A 21,874-nucleotide genomic window follows, 5' to 3' on the forward strand; every position below is an offset into this window, starting at 1 on the left:
CCACACATTAAAAAATGGAGATCAAAAATTGGAGGGTAAAATAGGGAAAGATCAAAATCCACTTCCACCTCGTGCTGAAGCTGCTGGCACTAGTCCTGGCAGAGACGATTCAAATGCCATCAACGTCGTCTGCCAAGGCCGATGCCCAATGTCTTAGTAGAGAGCATGTAAAATCAAAAAAACTAAAGTTCAGTAAAATGACCCAAAAATCTAAATTAAAAGCATCTGAGGAGAAGCGTAACCTTGCCAATATTCCATTTACGACACGGAGTGGCAAGGAACGGCTGAGGCCCTGGCCTATATTCATGGCTAGTGGTTCAGCTTCACATGAGAATGGAAGCACTCATCCTCCCGAAAGAAAAATGAAAAGACTTAAGCTGGCAAAAGCACAGCAAAGAACTGTGCTTTCTTCTAAATCACAAATCCCCAAGGAGAGTCCAATTGTGTCGGTTGCGATGCCTGACCTTCCCAACACTGGACGGGAAGAGGTGACACCTTCCACCATTTGCAAGCCCCCTGCAAGTGCTGGAAGGAGCACCCACAGTCCAGTTCCTGATAGTCAAATTGAAGGTGTCACTCTTGAAGTACACCAGGATGAGGATATGGGTGTTGCTGGCGCTGAGGAGGAAATTGACAAGGAGGATTCTGATGGTGAGGTGGTTTGTTTAAGTCAGGCACCCGGGGAGACACCTGTTGTCCGTGGGATGAATATGGCCATTGACATGCCTGGTCAAATTACAAAAAAAAAATCACCTCTTCGGTGTGGAATTATTTTAACAGGTGTCAAGCCGTGTGTTACCTTTGTCAAGCTGTAATAAGTAGGGGTAAGGACGTTAACCACCTAGGAACATCCTCCCTTATACGTCACCTGGAGCGCATTCATCAGAAGTCATTGACAAGTTCAAAAACTTTGGGTGACAGCGGAAGCAGTCCACTGACAATTAAATCCCTTCCTCTTGTACCCAAGCTCCTGCAAACCACACCACCAACTCCCTCAGAGTCAATTTCCTCCTTAGACAGAAAAGCCAGTAGTCCTGCAGGCCATATCACTGGCAAGTCTGACGAGTCCTCTCCTGCCTGGGATTCCTCCGATGGATCCTTGAGTGTAACGCGTACTGCTCCTGGCTCTGCTGTTGTTGCTGCTGGGAGTCGATCATCATCCCAGAGGGGAAGTCGGAAGACCACTTGTACTACTTCCAGTAAGCAATTGGCTGTCCAAATATCACAGCAGTCATCCTGTTGCAAAGCGGATAACTCAGGCCTTGGCAGCTGTGTTGGTGTTAGATGTGCGTCCGGTATCTGCCGTTAGTTCACAGGCAATTAGAGAATTTCTTGAGGTAGTGTGCCCCCAGTACCAAATACCTTCTAGGTTCCACTTCTCTAGGCAGGCGATACCAAGAATGTACACAGACGTTAGAAAAAGACTCACCAGTGTCCTAAAAAATGCAGTTGTACCCAATGTCCACTTAACCACGGACATGTGGACAAGTGGAGCAGGGTAGACTCAGGACTATATGACTGTGACAGCCCACTGGGTAGATGTATTGCCTCCCGCAGCAAGAACAGCAGCGGCGGCACCAGTAGCAGCATCTCGCAAACGCCAACTCGTTCCTAGGCAGGCTACGCTTTGTATCACCGCTTTCCATAAGAGGTACACAGCTGACAACCTCTTACAGAAACTGAGGAACATCATCGCAGAATGGCTTACCCCAATTGGACTCTCCTGGGGATTTGTGACATCGGACAACGCCACCAATATTGGGGGTAATTCCAAGTTGATCGCAGCAGGATTTTTTTTAGTAATTGGGCAAAAGCATGTGCACTGCAGGGGAGGCAGATATAACATGTGCAGAAAAAGTTAGATTTGGGTGGGTTATTTTGTTTCTGTGCAGGGTAAATACTGGCTGCTTTATTTTACACTGCAAATAAGATTGCAGATTGAACACACCACACCGAAATCTAACTCTCTCTGCACATGTTAAATCTGCCTCCCCTGCATGGTTTTGCCCAACTGCTAACAAAATCCCTGGTGCGATCAACTTGGAATTACCCCCATTGTGCGTGCATTACATGTGGGCAAATTCCAGCACGTCCCAATGTTTTTCACATACAATTAATTTGGTGGTGCAGAATTATTTAAAAAATGACAGGGGTGTGCAAGAGATGCTGTCGGTGGCCCGAAGAATTGTGGGCCACTTTCGGCATTCAGCCACCGCGTGCCGAAGACTGGAGCACCAGCAAACACTCCTGAACCTGCCCCGCCATCATCTGAAGCAAGAGGTGGTAACAAGGTGGAATTCAACCCTCTATATGCTTCAGAGGATGGAGGAGCAGCAAAAGGTCATTCAAGTCTATACATCTGTCTACGATATAGGCAAAGGAGGGGGAATGCACCTGACTCAAGCGCAGTGGAGAATGATTTCAACGTTGTGCAAGGTTCTGCAACCCTTTGAACTTGCCACACGTGAAGTAAGTTCAGACACTGCCAGCCTGAGTCAGGTCATTCCCCTCATCAGGCTTTTGCAGAAGCAGCTGGAGAGATTGAAGGAGGAGCTAAAACTGAGTGATTCTGCTAGGCATGTGGGACTTGTGGATGGAGCCCTTCATTCACTTAACCAGGATTCACGGGTGGTCAATCTGTTGAAATCAGAGCACTACATTTTGGCCACTGTGCTCGATCCTTGGTTTAAAGCCTACGTTGTATCTCTCTTTCCGGCAGACACAAATCTGCACATGTTCAAAGACCTGCTGGTGAGACACTTGTCAAGTCAAGCGGAACGTGACCCGTCAACAGCTCCTCCTTCACATTCTCCCGCAACTGGGGCTGCGAGGAAAAGGCTAAGAATTCCGAGCCCACCCGCTGGCGGTGATGCAGGGCAGTCTGGAGCGAGTGCTGACATCTGGTCCAGACTGAAGGACCTGCCAACGATTACTGACATGTCGTCTACTGTCACTGCATATGATTCTCTCACCATTGAAAGAATGGTGGAGGATTATATGAGTGACAGCATCCAAGTAGGTACGTCAGACAGTCCAAGTAGGTACGTCAGACAGTTCGTACATATACTGGCAGGAAAAAGAGGAAATTTGGAGGCCCTTGCACAAACTGGCTTTATTTTACCTAGGTTGCCCCCCCCCCCCTCCAGTGTGTACTCCGAAAGAGTGTTTAGTGCAGCCGGTCACCTTGTCAGCGATCGGCGTACGAGGTTACTTCCACAAAATGTGGAGAAGATGATGTTCATCAAAATGAATTATAATCAATTCCTCCGTGGAGACATTCACCAGCAACTGCCTCCAGAAAGTACACAGAGACCTGAGATGGTGGATTCCAGTGGGGACGAATTAATAATCTGTGAGGAGGGGGATGTACACAGTGAAAGGGGTGATGAATCGGACGATGAGGAGGAGGTGAACATCTTGCCTCTGAAGAGCCAGTTTGTGCAAAGAGAGATTGATTGCTTCTTTTTTGGTGGGGGCCCAAACCAACCAGTCATTTCAGCCACAGTCGTGTGGCAGACCCTGTCGCTGAAATGATGGGTTTGTTAAAGTGTTCATGTTCTGTTTATACAACATAAGGGTGGGTGGGAGGGCCCAAGGACAATTCCATCTTGCACCTCTTTTTTTTATTTATCTTTGCATCATGTGATGTTTGGGGCTAATTTTTATTAAGTGCCATCCTGTCTGACACTGCAGTGCCACTCCTAGATGGGCCAGATGTTTGTGCCGCCCACTTGGGTAGCTTAGCTTACTCATCCAGCGACTGCGGTGCAAATTTTAGGACTAAAAATAATATTGTGAGGTGTTCAGAATAGACTGGAAATGAGTGGAAATTATGGTTATTGAGGTTAATAATACTATGGGATCAAAATTACCCCCAACTTCTATGATTTAAGCTGTTTTTTAGGTGTTTTTTTAAAAAAAAACACCCGAATCCAAAACACACCCGAATCCGACAAAAAATTTTCAGGGAGGTTTTGCCAAAACGCGTCCGAATCCAAAACACGGCCGCGGAACCGAATCCAAAACCAAAACACAAAACCTGAAACATTTCCGGTGCACATCTCTAATACTAATGGGATGGAGATATCCAAAGACATCAATGGTGTCAGCATCCTAATAAGAATGTAACTCAATCTATACAAAATAAAAAATGGAAATTACATAATTATAGGATACAATAAATGGTTTAAAAATTGATGACTTCTTGTCACGCCATGCTGTTAGCTCACTCACGCTAGACATCTCCACTGCGTAGCGTATTGAGGCAAGATGTATGAGGACACATTGTAAGAAACCTTTGGCTTCAAACACAGCATTACAGCAATCTGGCTTATCATAAATGGTTTGGCAAACCAAGATGGTGCTACATCGTTATTAATAACTGGGGCCCAATGATACTAATGGGATGGAGATATCCAAAGAGATCAATGCTGGTAAGTATCCTAATAAAAATGTAACTCAATCAATATAAATTGAAACCTGGAAATGACATAATGATATTCTACAATACATGGTTTCAAAGTTGATGATTTAGAATGACCATTAGCAAGAATATAATAAAATAGGTAAAATAAATTTATCCCTATAACACCTGGATTAAAATCTTTATTACTGATTTCTCAATTACATTATATACAAATAAATGAAGATCACATTTTTAATAGTTCAGTAAGTTAACTATAATTAGGAACTTATCAAGCAAGTTCAATATGATAGCTAAATCACAAGTGACATTACCTGATGCATTTGTGTTACACATTGTGTATTGAATTATTACAGGAAGGGGTTAATATGCCTAAGCAGACACTTAGATCTGACCCCAGGGGGGAAACCATACTCTTTCTCTACCCATCTGGCATGTCTATTACCAAAAGTCAAAAGAGATCAGGTTTCTACATTTCATCAGTGTGAATCATCCATTGTGCTGTAGTGTGACTCCAGATGACTCATCAGCTTATCTAATGAATTATAGTGCATAATGACCAATAATGGTATTTACCTAAAAGCTTACAGTGCTGTTCTCGTTTATCCAATACGTCTTCTGAGAGGTCTAGTGGCGACACAAATCCTGTTGACATAATTGAAAGGGTATTTTCCTCTCTGAAAAAATTGCACAAATACAGGAAAGTAATATTTATCAATGTATTGAAAATCTTAAAATAAGAAATAGTAAAAGTAAAATACATAATGAAAGTAAGCATGATTTTAAAGTTATACAGTATATGAGAGTATATGAGTTTCATAAATGTATTACAGGTTGAGTATCCCTTATCCAAAATGCTTGGGACCAGAAGTATTTTGGAAATCGGATTATTCCGTATTTTGGAATAATTGCATCCCATAATGAGATATCATGGTGATGGGACCCAAGTCTAAGCACAGAATGTATTTATGTTTCACCTTATACACACAGCCTGAAGGTCATTTAATACAATATGTTTAATAACTTTGTGCATTAAACAAAGTGTGTGTATATTCGCACAATTTATTTATGTTTCATATATACCTTATACACACAGCCTGAAGGTCATTTAATACAATATCTTTAATAACTTTGTGTATTAAACAAAGTTTGTGCACACTGAGCCATCAGAAAACAAAAGTTTCACTATCTCACTCTCACTCAAAAAATTCTGTATTTCGGAATATTACGTATTTTGGAATATTTGGATATGGGATACTCAACCTGTATTTCTAAATACATAGAGCTGATGTGAGAATCACTAAATGAATATTCATATTCAGAATACTACATCAAACATTGAACAACATCTGAGACCAGGTAATTACAAATTGACATTTTGTAATGTACTGACCTGTCTGGTTATGTACTGAAGTTTCTGAACATGGCTAAGAATAGGAGATGCACCAACAAAACTCTTAGAGCTAGAGATGTAGCCACGCTCATTGTGGCTACATCTGCACTAAACGGGTGCGGTTAGATGATGAGCATGGCTACAGCTGTATGTCTGCCAAAGCTATGAGCTAGGGAGATAAAATTCCAGAACTAATTGCAAAAGTAACATGGGATGATTTGGATATTGTGGCTATTACAGAGTCTTGGTGCAATGAAAAATATTACTAGACATAGCTATACCGGGTTACACATTATTTAGATAGGGCTGAATGTGAAATATCAGAGGAGGGGTAGCAATGTATGTGAGAAAGAGCAAAAATGCTACTTTAATATAAAATATTGACAAAAAACTGAGGCCCTTTGTGTGACCTTAGAAATGGGGAAGGACATTATTCGCATTGATCATGTAAACCACCAGGCCAGGGGGAAAACTGGAAAGGAAACTGTTGCAGGACATCAATAAAATAGCTTTTAAATGGGAGGTAATAGCCATCAGAGACTTTAATCAAACAGAAGTGGGGACTTTCTAAATTCCTTGCAGGGAGCACCCCTCAAGCAATCGGTGAGGGAGCCCAGACACAAAAGAGTTGGGTACGGGATCCCGGCGGTCAGAATGCTGACACCGGGATCCCGACTGCCAGAATGCCAACAGGGGAGTGAGGTTCTATTTCCACTCCATGGGTGTCGTGGATACCCAGGAGTGGGAATAACTGTAGCAGTGCTGCCGGCATTCTGGCGGTCAGGATCCCAGCATCAGTATTCTGACCGCTAGCATCCTGACTACATCCCCACGCAAATATGCAATCCTATATACTAAAAGGCTAATGCTGCTCCTCACCTCTGTGAGGGATATTCAAGTGTTTTGTGCACCGACAGCCACTAGATGGCTTCCGATGGAGCAATTCATGTGTTGCTCTGTTCTGGCATGCACAGCCACTGACGCTGACATTACTGTTATGTTGTTCCGTCATTTTGTTCGGCTGAGTACTAGTATTAGACATAATATTCACAAATGTTGACAGAATATCAGACATAAATGTGGGAGAAAACCTAGATCCAGTGACCATCAGGAAGTATGGTTTACTATAAAGAAAGGGATCAACTCATGTCACAAAAAAACCAAAGGTGTTGTATTTTAGGAAGGTTGATTTTACAGAGATGTGTAAGCGATTCAATGGCAGATTGGAGGAACTTTGAAGAAGTGCAGGTGAGGTGGGAAAAATTAAAGAGTGCAATACTAAAAGCAACAGACCTTTGTATCAAAAGGGTTAGGAAAACCACAAGGAAAAGGAAGTCAGTCTGGTTTACAAAATGGTATCAACTAGAATGAAAGCAAAAAAGATGGCCTTTAGGAAATAAATATAAGCAGACTTATAATAATGAAGACAAAGAGGATATATTTTCAGACGGAAGGAGGCTAAGAAGGTAATCAGACGTGCAAAGGCACAAACTATAGTGAGAAAATGGCCCAGTCAGTAGGTAAAGGGGGCAAAACTTTTATTTAGGTACAGTATATACAGTAAGTGAAAGGAGAAAACCAGGTGGAGGGATAATTAGGCTTAGAACAGAGAGTGAGAGACTGGTCAAAGGAGACAATACAATAGCAGATCATATAATTATTTTTGCTTAGTATTCACTACAGAAAGAGAGGGGAAGAGGCGACAATTAAGTTGTAAGAACAGTCATAATGAGTTAGGAATAAGTGCATTTACAGAGGAGAAAGTCCTAACAAAATTCTCAAAACTAAAGGGGATAAATTAAAGACCCAGATGGGATACTTTCAAGGATACTAAAAGAGATTAAAGATGTGTTGGTAGCACCATTACCAGAATTATTCAATCAGTCAGTATTACAACAGAAATTCCAGAGAACTGGGAAATAACGCAGGAAGAGACTAGCAACTACAGACTACTTACACTAGTAAAAGTAAGAAATGTGGAATATCTCAAATCCAGTAATTCACAGGATCCTTAACAGCATACATTTCCTGGAGGGGAGTGCTTGTGCAGAGGTGCGGCTGCAGGGATTCTGAGAAGCAGAATCAGACTGTGAGCGATCCTGATAGGATCGTGAACACTAATGCGATATTTCTCTCCCATTTTCTCCATCACTGCCAAGTGCCCTAAGGAATAATCCTCATGACATGTCTCTACTAAGCCACAAACTGATGCTTCTGCTGCCGGAGTCTCCCGGTGCTATCCTTGCACAGTCTAAATGCAGGCAGCCAAGCACTGTGAGGACGTACTGTAGGAAGACTTCCTGCTGCCATAGCTGTGATCCTCATGCTGTGCCAGGGATAGATAAGGGTGCTGTGGGGGATCAGAGATATAGATTGTAAGCTTGCGAGCAGGGCCTTCCTACCTCTGTCTGTCTGTTTTTACCCAGTTTTGTTCTATTACTGTTGTTCTAATTGTAAAGCGCAACGGAATATGCTGCGCTATATAAGAAACTGTTAATAAATAAATAAATAAATAAATCAGAGGTGGACACAGGAAACCTGAGGGGGCTGCAGGCCAGCACTGCCTCCAGAGCCTGCCTACTGCTGGAAGATTACTTTCCAGTGGCCGCCAGAGTGTATTTCTGACATGGTCGCATCAGATGCCCGGCTTGGTGTGGTCACATCTGCAGCACCAATCCCAGGAATTCAAATCACAGTGTTTTTTACACAAAATCTCAGGATCTCTCTAATCTTGGGATTGGCTTTCCTAATTGGTACAGGCTCATCTAGAATACTGTGTTTAGTACATAAGAATATCCTTACAAAGAAAACATAGAAAAGGGGCAGACTAGATGGACCAAGTGGTTCTTATCTGCCGTCACATTCTATGTTTCTATTGACATCTCTCAAGTAGAGTATCCTGGGGTATCTATTGCAGACTGTAGACATCGATACTTACAGGATCACTTCTCAGTCTTGAAACAAAACATAACCACTATAGTGTGTCTCTAAAAACCCCTTGATACCTTCATAGTATTTTAAATAAATATACAGTATGTAGTGCTTCATAGTCCAAAGATCCTTATACTGATAAGAACATATGTAATGGGGGCTTTTTTGTATCATTTGTTTTTTTTTTAGATTTCATTATACAATGTTCATTCTTTTATATATATATATATATATATATATATATATATACACACACACACACACACACACACACACACACACACACACACATATATATATATATATATATATACTGCTCAAAAAAATAAAGGGAACACTTAAACAACACAATGTAACTCCAAGTCAATCACACTTCTGTGAAATCAAACTGTCCACTGATTGACAATCAATTTCACATGCTGTTGTGCAAATGGAATAGACAACAGGTGGAAATTATAGGCAATTAGCAAGACACCCCCAATAAAGGAGTTGTTCTGCAGGTGGTGACCACAGACCACTTCTCAGCTCCTATGCTTTCTGGCTGATGTTTTTGTCACTTTTGAAAGCTGGCGGTGCTTTCACTCTAGTGGTAGCATGAGACGGAGTCTACAACCCACACAAGTGGCTCATGTAGAGCAGCTCATCCAGGATGGCACATCAATGCGAGCTGAGGCAAGGTTTGCTGTGTCTGTCAGCATAGTGTCCAGAGCATGGAGGCACTACCAGGAGACAGGCCAGTACATCAGGAGACGTGGAGGAGGCCGTAGGAGGGCAACAACCCAGCAGCAGGACCGCTACCTCTGCCTTTGTGCAAGGAGGTACAGGAGGAGCACTGCCAAAGCCCTGCAAAATGAACTCCAGCAAGCCACAAATGTGCATGTGTCTACTCAAACGATCAGAAACAGACTCCATGAGGGTGGTATGAGGGCCCGACGTCCACAGGTGGGGGTTGTGCTTACAGCTCAACACCGTGCAGGACGTTTGGCATTTGCCAGAGAACACCAAGATTGGAAAATTCGCCACTGGCACCCTGTGCTCTTCACAGATGAAAGCAGGTTCTCACTGAGCACATGTGACAGACGTGACGGAGTCTGGAGACGCCAAGGAGAACGTTCTGTGGCCTGCAACATCCTCCAGCATGACCGGTTTGGCAGTGGGTCAGTAATGGTGTGGGGTGGCATTTCTTTGGGGGGCCGCACAGCCCTCCATGTGCTCGCCAGAGGTAGCCTGACTGCCATTAGGTACCGAGATGAGATCCTCAGACCCCTTGTGAGACCATATGCTGGTGCGGTTGGCCCTGGGTTCCTCCTAATGCAAGACAATGCTAGACCTCATGTGGCTGGAGTGTGTCAGCAGTTCCTGCAAGACGAAGGCATTGATGCTATGGACTGGCCCATCCGTTCCCCAGACCTGAATCCAATTGAGCACATCTGGGACATCATGTCTCGCTCCATCCACCAACGCCACGTTGCACCACAGACCACCACCTCATCAGGAGCATGCCCAGGCGTTGTAGGGAGGTCATACAGGCACGTGGAGGCCACACACACTACTGAGCCTCATTTTGACTTGTTTTAAGGACATTACATCAAAGTTGGATCAGCTTGTAGTGTGTTTTTCCACTTAAATTTTGAGTGTGACTCCAAATCCAGACCTCCATGGGTTAATAAATTTGATTTCCATTGATAATTTTTGTGTGATTTTGTTGTTAGCACATTCAACTATGTAAAGAACAAAGTATTTAATAAGAATATATATATAACACAGTAAACTATATATGTAATAGTCTATAAGAAATTGTCAAAGGAGGGTCATGCTGAAATTGATGCAATTTGCACTTGAAATATATGTTTAAAATTGCATTGGAAACACCCCCACCACCACTACCATCATCATTATTTGTGAGCCATGATGGGTAGGTAAAATAACAACATGTAGCCAGCTCTTCATGGGTAACATATACGTCAATCGCTATCTAAATCATCTCATTACTTACTCCAGAGTATTGAACTCTCATGTGTCACTTCTCCTGATAGCCATACATCAGACCCCCCAACACTTCATCAAGTGCAAAATTCTCTGCTCCTGGACTTCCCTCTTAATTTATGAAAAACACTTCTTATCAATAAAGTAGTTCAACACACATGATAGCAATCATATATTATAAGATTGTTGTCATCTGTGTTGAACTAGTTAAGTGATAAGAAAGGTGTTTCCACTTTCCAGACAGGTGTCTATAATCATAAATTAAGAAGATAGTCCAGGAGAAGAGCATTTTGTGCCTGATGAAAGGGGTCATGTTGGAGGGTTTGATTTAGTCATATTTATCCCAGTCTACAAGTTGTATTTGTAGAAACATGCCCTCCCTGTGGTCTGGCCAAACTGGCACACACACACACACACACACACACACACACACACACACACACACACACACACACACACACACACACCTTTCCTCTATCTTCTTCTGTAATCAAAAGAGACCATTGTAAGCACAAGATATGATTGAGTGTTCCTTCAACTTAAAAATCTAAATGGTAGGTGGGCGCTAGTAATCGGCTATGAGACACCAATAATACAAATACTGTTCTAAGACTGCAGCTTCCAAATTGAGGTGCTGATCCTCAACCAATATTACATAAAAATAATAAAAAACCACTCGGAGAAGCGCTGTCGTTAAACAGTATTAATACAATTTATTATTTAAAAATTATATATTAAAAAATATATTTAATGTGTATAATACACAATAATACATAAACCAAGTATCCTGTAATTTTGCAGTAATCACTATAAATAGCAATAACATATAAGATACATTGTAAACAGCTCCCTTAGAAATGCAATCTTTTATATTCCGGATCAATGTATAGCATTTATACTTATCAGATGCTCCTTATAATGAGCTCCATGCATGGGCTAAATTATCTCAAAAACTTATATGGATATTCCTTTAAATTTGAGAGTCCATCCACACTGAAAGTGATGTACTTAAGTTGTCTAGTGCTTGATGAAAAGCTTACATGCTCACACTCTTATCCACCAATAAAGAAAGGCTCTTTGCGGGTAGCTAATATGGACTTAATACCATATATAACACAATGTTCCTTCAACTTGACTGTACAGAAATAAAATGTATATTTTATTCAGCAAAATGGACTCAACATGACCTCTCAGTGTATTGATTATGTTTTAGTACTAGGCTGTTACAGTCTGTTATAGGGCCTAAATAAACTATTTAGGCCAGGTTATTTCCTTTCTTGCTGGTTATATTGTAAAGACAAGCATGGAGGCTTACAAACTGCTAAAAAATATATAACATGATTTGGAAAAAAAACCAACCATTTAATAGCAAAACTGAAATTGCTGCATACATCATTGTGTACATATGGGGTGGTTATTAAAAACCCATGAATAATTTATAATTGAACCTCATAGCAATGTGAAAACATTGCACAAGGAAAGGGAAAGTACTGTAATATGTTAGAAATGAGTAATGACCAACAAAAAAATTCTTCTTTAGTAAAGTGTTTATGTTGGGATCTGGTCTCTAAGTCGACAGTAACTAGGTTGACACTATCTAGGTTGACCACTATTGGTCGACAGTAATTAGGTCAACAGGGTTTCAAGGTCAAAAGCAATAAAATATGTAGCACTTATTGGTCACATATGAGAAGAGCAGATCATTAAAACACACATATTTAATAGCATGAGGCAATTCGAATCGGGATCGCAAGGTGACTTTCACCTTGCGATCTGCACTAACTTTTCTTGCGATTTTGACTATATAGTCAAAATCGAAAGAAAATATCTCACTGTGTGTGCACACCCTTAGTCCTGGTCCTCACACTGTTACAATTGGGAGCAGCACCACATGCAGTAATTCTTATCAGATTTTAATCATATTGTATTAATTTTTGTTTTATTTTTTATATTGATGTACTATATGAATTGCCTCATGCTATTAAACATGTGTGTTTTAATGATCTGCTCATCTCATATGTGACCAATAAGCGCTACATATTTTATTGCTTTTGTATCCAATTGGGGTCTGACCAACCCCTCTTTTTGTTTAAGCAGCTGTGTAGAACTTCCCGATCAAGCGCCAGGAGCTAATTACTTAGGGTATTTTTTCTTTTCTATTCGGGTTTCTAGGTCAACAGGGTCTCTAGGTTGACATGTTCTAGGTCGACAGGTCAAAAGGTCGACATGAGTTTTTCACAAATTTTTTCTTTTTTTGAACCTTTTCATACTTAACGATCCACACAGACTACGACTGGGAATAGTAACCTGTGCTGAGCGCAGCGAGGCACCTTGTCTGAAGCATGGTGGGCGAAATGAGCCATGTGAGGGGACACAGTGCACTAATTGAGGTTCCGGTCACTGTACAAAGAAAACGACACCAAAAGAAACATAAAAATCTCATGTCGAAATTTTGACCTGTCGACCTTGCACATGTCGACCTAGAGACTCTGTTGACCTAGCATCCCTGTCGACCTAGTTACTGTCAACCAATAGTGGTCGACCTAGTTACTATCTACCTTCCATACCATACCCTTTATGTTATATCTGTAGTCTGGGAGTGTGCTATAGGACATGGTGAAATATTACAGTACACCTGCTGTTTTCTTTGTGCTACATTTTAGAAATGATCAAAGTAAAGAATTATTCGAAATGAAAATATTTTATGTATTATCACTTAAATAGTAATTGCATTCATTTACAGTATTTTTAAACCTGGACTATCATGGATTCTAAGCACTTATAGAAGTGAGCTTCTGTAATGCCAAGATGCCCTGTCTTTTATGCACAATGTAATAAAATCCCCATAGAGAAACAGTTCTTCTATAAAACATTTATATTTAGAACATACAGTATAATTAAATACTTTAATTTTTACTAATAGAATTATAGACTGAACATTTGCAGGCTTACTCCAATGGTACATGTTGCTCTTTGAATTTACTTGTCTTTGATAACATTGTACAATTGCTTACTGCTAAATATGGTTATCATCAGGGCCACACACAGCACATATACTCGCTGCCAGCTGCAGCGCTTCCCACTGTAATGTATGTAGCACCACTGCATACATTACAGTGGGCAGTGCTGAGGCTGTCTCCCTTTTTTCAGCATTGCAAGCAGAGTCTTCAGTCCGGAGCTTGAGCTTCAGAGCTCTGCCTTCCAGCTCACTGCATGGCGTACCAAGAGAGTGTAGGGAGAGACGTCATGATGTCTCTCTCACAGTGTTGAATGAGGAGCAGTAGGAGTCCAAAGCAGTGGCAGTGAGGGAGCGGTCTGGTGTGTCACCCAGCGGAACTCACAAACTCTTTTCATCAGTACTAATCTAGTAGTATACTTAAACTACTCACACACTGGGCTCAGTGGCTCCCTGCATCTATCCTTTGTGCCCGCCATCCATCCTCCTTTACACTGATCATCCCTCACTTTCCACTACACTCACCCTCACTGCTACCTACAAGCACTCTCACTGCTCCCTACATTCACCCTCACTTCTTCCTACTTCCACCCTCCCTTACTGCTCTCTACAACGACCTACACTCATCCTCACTGTTCCCTATACTCACCCTCACTCACTGCTCCCTACACCCTTCCTCACTGTTCCCTACACACACCCTCACTGGTCCTTACACCCACCCTTGCTGCTCCCTATACCCACCCTCACTGATCCCTACACTCAGCCTCACTCACTGCTCCCTACACCTACCATACAATATATAATGATGTGTATGTACACTATAGAATATATACAGTATAACTAAGCTTGCACACATGCTTAAATTATTTAAAAAAATCCATAACAAAGGTTTCCCTTTCTTCCATCTGCTCAGAGACCCTTCCTCACCGTGGGACATCTGGATTAGCTGTCAGTCGGGGGTGGAAGATTATATTTCTCTGAAACCGTAATACTAGACTCCATTACATGAGGTTTTGTGGCTCTGAGACCATCCCCATTGACAAAAGGAGTGGAATAGATTTTTACAGAAATGAGCGACCTATTTCATTTTAGAGAAATAATTTAACAAATATGACGTTTAATATGGACTATCTTATTAATATATTAGTTATTACCTTTTATAACAGTTTTGTATATTTTCACTTTTTTGTGGAATTTATTTTGTTTTATTGGATTTTCGTTGAATTTCTTACTATTAAACTGTGTCATAGGGACACTTTTTCTCTTTTAATAGACTTTCCTGTAAATACAGTTGTTTACTGTTAGGTATAGTTATCATTATTGTGCTAAATATTTTCTTTGAAGTGCAGAGAAAATAACATTTATCTGTTAAATCAAAGCTAGTTTAATTTTAGTTTTGTTAAGTACAGTATGTGTAGTATACCACAATGCTCATGGTTCCAGACTGTTGAGCAGCAATTAGGTTTGTTTCTATTATGTCTTACAATGCTGTTCCTGGATTATTTGCACAATTTCCTTGCATGTATTTAAACTGCAGAAAAAGATTATCTTTACCTGCACTTGAACCAAATAATAAAAAAAAGTTATCATGTAATGTAATTGCCAGCTAGTTTTGTAGACTACATACAGTATGTAATACAGATTTGTGCCAGTATGAAAATTATCTAAACCTTATATTTACTTGTTGTTGATAGTTCTGGATGTTATAACCTGAAATACAGCATATGGTCTCTAATTTTATACATACAATCAGTATGTATTATTATATATTATTACAAATATATATTGAAATTGCAGTCTATGGGGATGATATAGAGTTGCACTCAAGTAATTAGCGATAGCTGCAGATGTTTTACCTGCATGGAATAAATGCTTTTTATTGCAACAGCCTTATAATAGGGGCAAGAAATCCATCTGAAATGGAATATCTCCTTGTACCTGCAACTCTGTCATGCCTTTGCCAAATTTAGTGTACAGTACGTGCGAATGCCAACATATTAGTGGTGCATCTAGCATATATTATCCAAATGTTAAAGTCAGCTCTAACTACTATACAAGGCTCCTGTACTAAATCCGCATGCACAGTCATTCCAAGTCAATAAAGGACAAATGTGCTCATTAAATAACTTACATAGTAACATAGTAACTAAGGTTGAAAAAAGACAATTGTCCATCGAGTTCAACCTATTAAACTTAAACTTGAGTATTTACAAAATGTGTTTAATAAGATACACTGGTATATACTATGAAATCACATACATAGTATGAACTTATACTGATGTAGCACAGATATTTCCAATATACTATTTTAGCATATGAGAATATTGTGTTCATATGATTAAAATAGAGTACAACATATACTGTATATCCATTTGTATTTTGCTAAACTACTGTAGAAAGTGTAAAGCTCTTAAGTGCAGTAAAAAGTTAAGGCTATAGAGAAAATACAAGTTTGATAAAGTAAATTGTACTCACAAATGTAGTAGTCCTGGGTGGGAGCTCTGTGCAGCCTGTGTTGCTGCTTCAGCTGATGATGCCTTCTGTTCTCCTATCCTATTTAAATGATTGGGACTTGTGTTACCATAGGAACACTGTCTAGGACCATGCAATGGGCATCAAAGGGAAATTGTGCTGCACCATTTACAATCCTGTTTTCATGGCTAATTTATGTAATCCCCATTAACAACACAATTAATAAACTAAAGAATGAAACAATTAGAGGAGACAATAAGCGGGAAGCATAAAAGCAGATACTTATAGCACTATTATAGCATGAGATCACAAGCAGATGATGCAAGTCCATGAATAATTACATGGAGGTACACTACAATAGTACATCTATTTTTGCTATAGCATGTGTTTGCAAACACATTACATATTGTGCTTTGCAATCAGAGATATGGCGTAAGATGCTTGGTGCGATTTAGACTCTCCGCCATGGGCAGTAATATATACTTTTTTCAAAATTGTGCTTCTTAATCGCATCAAAGCAATGCAAACAGGCACTGACAGTATACCAAGGTCACTAAGTTAGAACATTTGCTGCACAGGAATTGGTATAAAGTATATATACAGTCGCAGATTAAGCAAAATGATACATAGCGGGAGGCATGGCGCAGATACTTGTATTGGAACCCTGGGGGTGATGTACTAAGCCCTGATAAGTGATAAATTTCCCAGTGATAAAGTACCAGCCAATCAGCTCCTAACTGCCATGTCACAGACTGGGTTTGAAAAATGACAGGAGCTGGTTGGTTGGTACTTTATCACTTTTCAAAGCTTAGTCCATCTCCCCCTCTGTATTTTGCCTTTTCTAACCAGATTTGTGACTTACTCGTACACATAATGCCAGCTCCAGTAGTTTATATACCCATGCATTTGTATTTTTGTCACATTAGTGATGTTAATAAGATGCAGATTTCAAGGAAAAATCCCTTGGTGCAGCTAAATTGCAAAGTTTGTCAGATACTATTTGGTGGGATTTGAGCAAAGGTGAAAGTGGACACATCTGTTTGCCCTAAATTTAGGAGCAGTGTCATCATGCATGAGAGATAGAGAGTGAGCGCAGTGATGATAAAGAGTTAAAAAGATACATTGCATCATAAAATTATATTTAACATGTAACCAAAATACAAATATGGAGATAATCCCAGAGACTGCCATAAAATACAGAAAGCATCCTGTTGATATATTTATATACAATATACACTGAGGAATGTTCCTACCAAAAATGTAGATCAGAAGAAAGGTAGTACTTTATTCTTTTTGTATCCTGCTCCTGTGTAGGGGTTTATCAGCTGCTACCAGCAGTGGCTGCAAAGCCAACCATATAGTACAGGGGGAACCACTAAGCACATATAAACATACATGCTATCATGTACGGTATGTAATATATGTGCTGCCTGGTTCACCCAGGGATTGGATACACAGCTCCCAGGAAACAGCATAAGGCTTCACACACTCCATCTATGCCCCCCTAGACTCCCATTGCCTAGTTTCACGGGAGTCTGTGGGTGGGCTTAGGAGTATGTGTAACCTTATGCTGATTCCCAGGTGCCATGCGGCTTCAGATACACTCAGTGTACCCGACCCCTGGAGGAACCAGCCCTCCACATATATTACATACATGATAACATGTATGCTTATATGTACTAAGCAGTTCCCCCCTGCACTATATGGTCACCGCTGCAGCCCAGGGGCTGCAGTCACTGCTGGCTGCTACTACAAAAGAGCTATACGGTATCCCTTGTCAGTTATCAAATTAATGGTGGCATCCACTACTTGAGGGAATGTGGGAGTTTAGTCTGTATTTGTGCAATGAATGAAGTCTGTGTGTAGAATATTGTTACCTTAAGCATGTACTTTGTCTAGCAGGTTTGTTGTGATCTGATTATAGTCTATTTTGTTAAGTGTCAGCGACCGGGATCATAAAAAACACATAATATTAAGTATATGCATGAACAGAATATAATACATGTAAAATCAAACAGTAAGGAGAACGAATTGACAGAATAGGAGAGGAGTGGGTTAAACCTCAGTTAGGCTGGGGGCAGGACAGTAAGGCATTATGGGAGTATTCTGGTAGCCTATGGGAGTGAACGTTGGGGGTGGGCAGAAAGGGTTTTGAGCTTGGTGAAGGGTCTGGGTCAGCCTCTTTTGCTTTATTCGTGGTAGGGGTAAGTGCTCTTCCCCCCTTTCTCCTGTGTTGTGTTGCTTGCCCCTGTTTTTGAGTAATAAAGTGTACAGCTTCTTGCTGCGTGCATTTTCTACTGTACCCCCTATAAGGCCCCTCCTGTTTACCATTTGCCTCCCGGGAATAATTGTGTGGCTGCCATGCCCCGTCCCCGCCGCTCCTCTGGTGCCCCTGCTAGGTATAGGGATGCTTCTCCCTCTCAGTCCGGTCCCTCGGGCCGGAGCGCTGCGCTCCTGGCCGTTGCTGTGGCTGCTAGTGCTGCTGCAGGTGCCCGTCCCCAGGCGCGCAGCGGCGCGTGTGAGCGGCCCTTCCCCGGTGATGCCGCGGGCACCGGAGGATCTCTCCGGCTCAGCGGCTGTCGGTGAGGGGAGGGGGGGCGGCCGGAGGCGGAATAGGTTGTGCGGTCGGCGGGGGGAGCCAGCAGGGGTGTCCGCTGGCGGGAATCCCCCTCTGGCTGCAGAGGCGCGGGGTCGCGCGCGCGTTCTCTGCGCCCTCCACCGCTGAGAGTCTCTGGCGGCTCCCCGGACACTGTTGGGGCTTTGTGGAGGGATGGGGCCAGTGGCTCTCCCACTGGCCGCCCCTCCCTGCCTGCGCGCTCGTTTGTCTCTGATGCTCCCTGGGAGCTTTCCCTGCTCCAGCAGGAGGGGCTCCCGGGCACCTGTAGATGTGCTAGTGCAGGACCAGAGGGGGGGGGGGGGTCGGTCTGGGAGCGGGGGTCATGCCGTTCTCCCGGTGAGCAGGGCTGGTGGGGGCCAGGGCGGTGCTGGGGCAAGTGGTCCACCGCGGGGGAGAGTGGGTGGTCAGCTGGCGGCTAGCGCCAGTCCCAGTTGGGGGTGGCCGGGACAGCGTGGCTTCGCTGTGGGGTCCGTCTCTTCTTCGGTCCCGGGTGGACCATTGGGGCTGCGGCTGCGGTTCCGGATCCCTCCGGCTGCAATGTCAGCTATGACGGCTGCATTTGCGCCATTTTTGTCAGCTGTGTCCCCGGGTGGCATTTCCGCGGTACCCGCTTCTGTCGACGCAACGATTCTCCCTGGTACTTCTGGCCCCGCCATGGCGCAATTTCTTCATGCGTGCCGCAGTCTAGGTTCCGCCGCTGCGTTGCTGGGTGGCACTGCCCTGTCCCCCGCAGGGGCATCTGCTTTCATCCCTGCCGGGGGGGCTTCGGCTCCCGGGGCAGCTTTCCCTTCTTTTTCAGATTCTGATGTGGGGGATGATCTGGAGGAGGAGCCGGTTGTGGAGAACGTTTCGCCATCGGGAGGCGGGACCACAGGTGAGTGGGAAGACGATACGGTCAATTTGTCAGGCGAGTCTTCTTCTTCCTCTTCCTGCTGTGGGTCCAGTAGGTCTTCCTCCTTCATCTTCTTTACAGTCGGCGGCTAGTAGCGCCACGAAGGCTAAGAAGAGGGTTTGCAAATACGCGCGACGTGAGGCGCGGCACCGGGATAAGCGGCATAAGAAAAGTAGGGTTGCTTGTGGTTCCCGTAGGGACAGGAGATGGCGTAATTTGCCGGGCGTGGTTCACTGCGATTACACGGCAGTGTTGCGGGGTCTGCGGGAGAGTTGCAGGAAAAAGATTCGGCGGGGGAAATATGTCGACCTTTTCACTTTGACTGATGATACCAAGAGGGAAGGTAAGGAAGCGCTTGCGAAGGGCGGTATTGGGGCGGAGGCCTTCCGCTCTTAAGACAATTGGTTGGCGGGTTTCTGCATGTTCGCGGCATGCTACTTGGAGGATCGGCCTGAAGAGCACATCAACATCATCAGGTACATACACCTTGTTCATGACATGCAGTGCCAGTCTAAGGACGATACGTGGTTGCATTATGACAAACAGTTCCGTCAGAAGCATGATTGCCTGCACATCATTGACTTTGGGTGCAAGGATGTGGAGGTTTGGCTTAGGGTCACAAGAGCGCAGGATATGAAGCAGGCTGCAGAGGCGAATCAGTCGCGGCCCGCTTTTGAGGCGTCTGCTCCGCGACGCCCTTGGGGTGCGACCCGTTCTGCGCAGCAGGCGCCGGCGAAGGGGAAGTGCTTCGCGTTTGACAATTCTGCGTCAACGTTGTCGTTTTCGACAGCTTTGTTTGCAATGTAATGGATCTCACCCCGCTTCCAATTGCCTTCGGGCTGGGCGACAGGGAGCTAAGGTAGCTGGGGGCGCGGCCAGCAAGACAGAAGGGGGTTTGCCGCTAGCTAGGGCGCCGACCCCGATTCGTTTGGAAGCCATGCTCAAATGGATGGGGTGGTATCCAAACAGAGATGATGCAAATTTTTTGTTTGACGGTTTTGCGTCGGGTTTTCGATTGCCGGTGGAGGGGGAGGTTGTAGTTCGGGCCGCCAGGAACCTGCAGTCTGCTCGGGATTTCCCCGAGGTACTTTGGGAAAAGGTCGAGCAGGAGGTTCGCCTGGGTAGGATGGCGGGCACCTTTGCGCTGCCGCCAGTGGAGAATTTAATCATTTCCTGGGTGGGGATGGTGCCCAAAAAGGCCCCAGGGAAGTTTCAGCTCATTCAGCATTTGTCTTATCCATCGGGGTCCTCGGTTAACGATGCAATTCCACCGGAGTATTGTTCGGTGGTTTATCAGTCTTTCAAGGAGGCACTGGGCATGGTACGGGGCTGCGGCCCTCATGGCTAAGCTTGATGTTGAATCGGCATTTCGCTTGCTTCCATTGCACCCGGAGTCATTTAGATTCATGGGTTTCCGCGTCGGGGAGAAATACTTCATAGACAAGTGTTTGTCTATGGGGTGTTCCGTTTCGTGTGCCTTTTTTGAGAAGTTCAGCACCTTTTTGCATTGGTGTGTGGAGTTTGCGGGATTGCACATTACCTGGATGATTTTTTGTGCGTGGGGCCCGCAGGTTCTCCTCGCTGTGGTTTCCTGCTGTTTTCGCTGCGTGCCTTGTTGGGGCATTTTGGCGTCCCTGTGGCCGAGGACAAGACGGAGGGGCCCCTCTCCTGTTTGTCCTTTTTAGGTATCGAGATCGATACGGTCGCGGGGGCTTGCCGGCTGCCTCAGGACAAGGTTGCGAAGCTTCGGGAGTCCATTGCGCAGTGCTCGGAGCGGCGTAAGGTGACGTTGCGGGAGGCTCAATCCCTCCTAGGCCTGTTGAACTTTGCCTGTCGGGTGATTCCCATGGGCAGGGTTTTTTGTCGGAAGTTGGAATGGTCCACGGCTGGGGTGTCCAGGCCCTACCATTTTGTCCGTTTATCTGCTGAGATTAGGAGAGACCTCGCTGTGTGGGTTTCGTTTCCGGCGGACTTCAATGGTGTTCTGATCTGGATGGCCCCACTCGTTGACAATTTCGACTTGCAGTTGTTCACAGACGCGGCGCGCTCATCGGGGTTCGGTTGTTATCTGGACGGGGCTTGGTGCACGGCTTTGTGGCCCGAGGCGTGGTCACGGGAGGGGCTGACCAGCGACCTGTTGTTGCTGGAGCTCTTCCCCATCATGGTTGCCTTGGAAGTTTGGGGGGAACGTCTTCGCAATCGCA

General features: G+C 43.7%; 1 protein-coding gene across 1 annotated transcript in view; it reads right to left on the reverse strand.

Annotated features, from left to right (window-relative positions):
- PPP1R17 (protein phosphatase 1 regulatory subunit 17) overlaps positions 1 to 16,348 on the reverse strand; it is a 70,544-nt gene extending 54,196 nt beyond the window's left edge. The window contains exons 1-2 of the mRNA XM_063924897.1: positions 16,165 to 16,348; positions 5,000 to 5,100 (exon numbers count right to left, since the gene is read on the reverse strand). Of these exons, the coding sequence (XP_063780967.1) occupies positions 5,000 to 5,078 (79 nt within the window). The 5' untranslated portion in view covers positions 5,079 to 5,100; positions 16,165 to 16,348. The remainder of the gene's footprint in view (positions 1 to 4,999; positions 5,101 to 16,164) is intronic.
- Between the last annotated feature and the right edge of the window lie 5,526 nt (positions 16,349 to 21,874).

The sequence above is a fragment of the Pseudophryne corroboree genome, chromosome 5 (assembly GCF_028390025.1).
Source record: "Pseudophryne corroboree isolate aPseCor3 chromosome 5, aPseCor3.hap2, whole genome shotgun sequence".
Classification (NCBI taxonomy): domain Eukaryota; kingdom Metazoa; phylum Chordata; class Amphibia; order Anura; family Myobatrachidae; genus Pseudophryne; species Pseudophryne corroboree.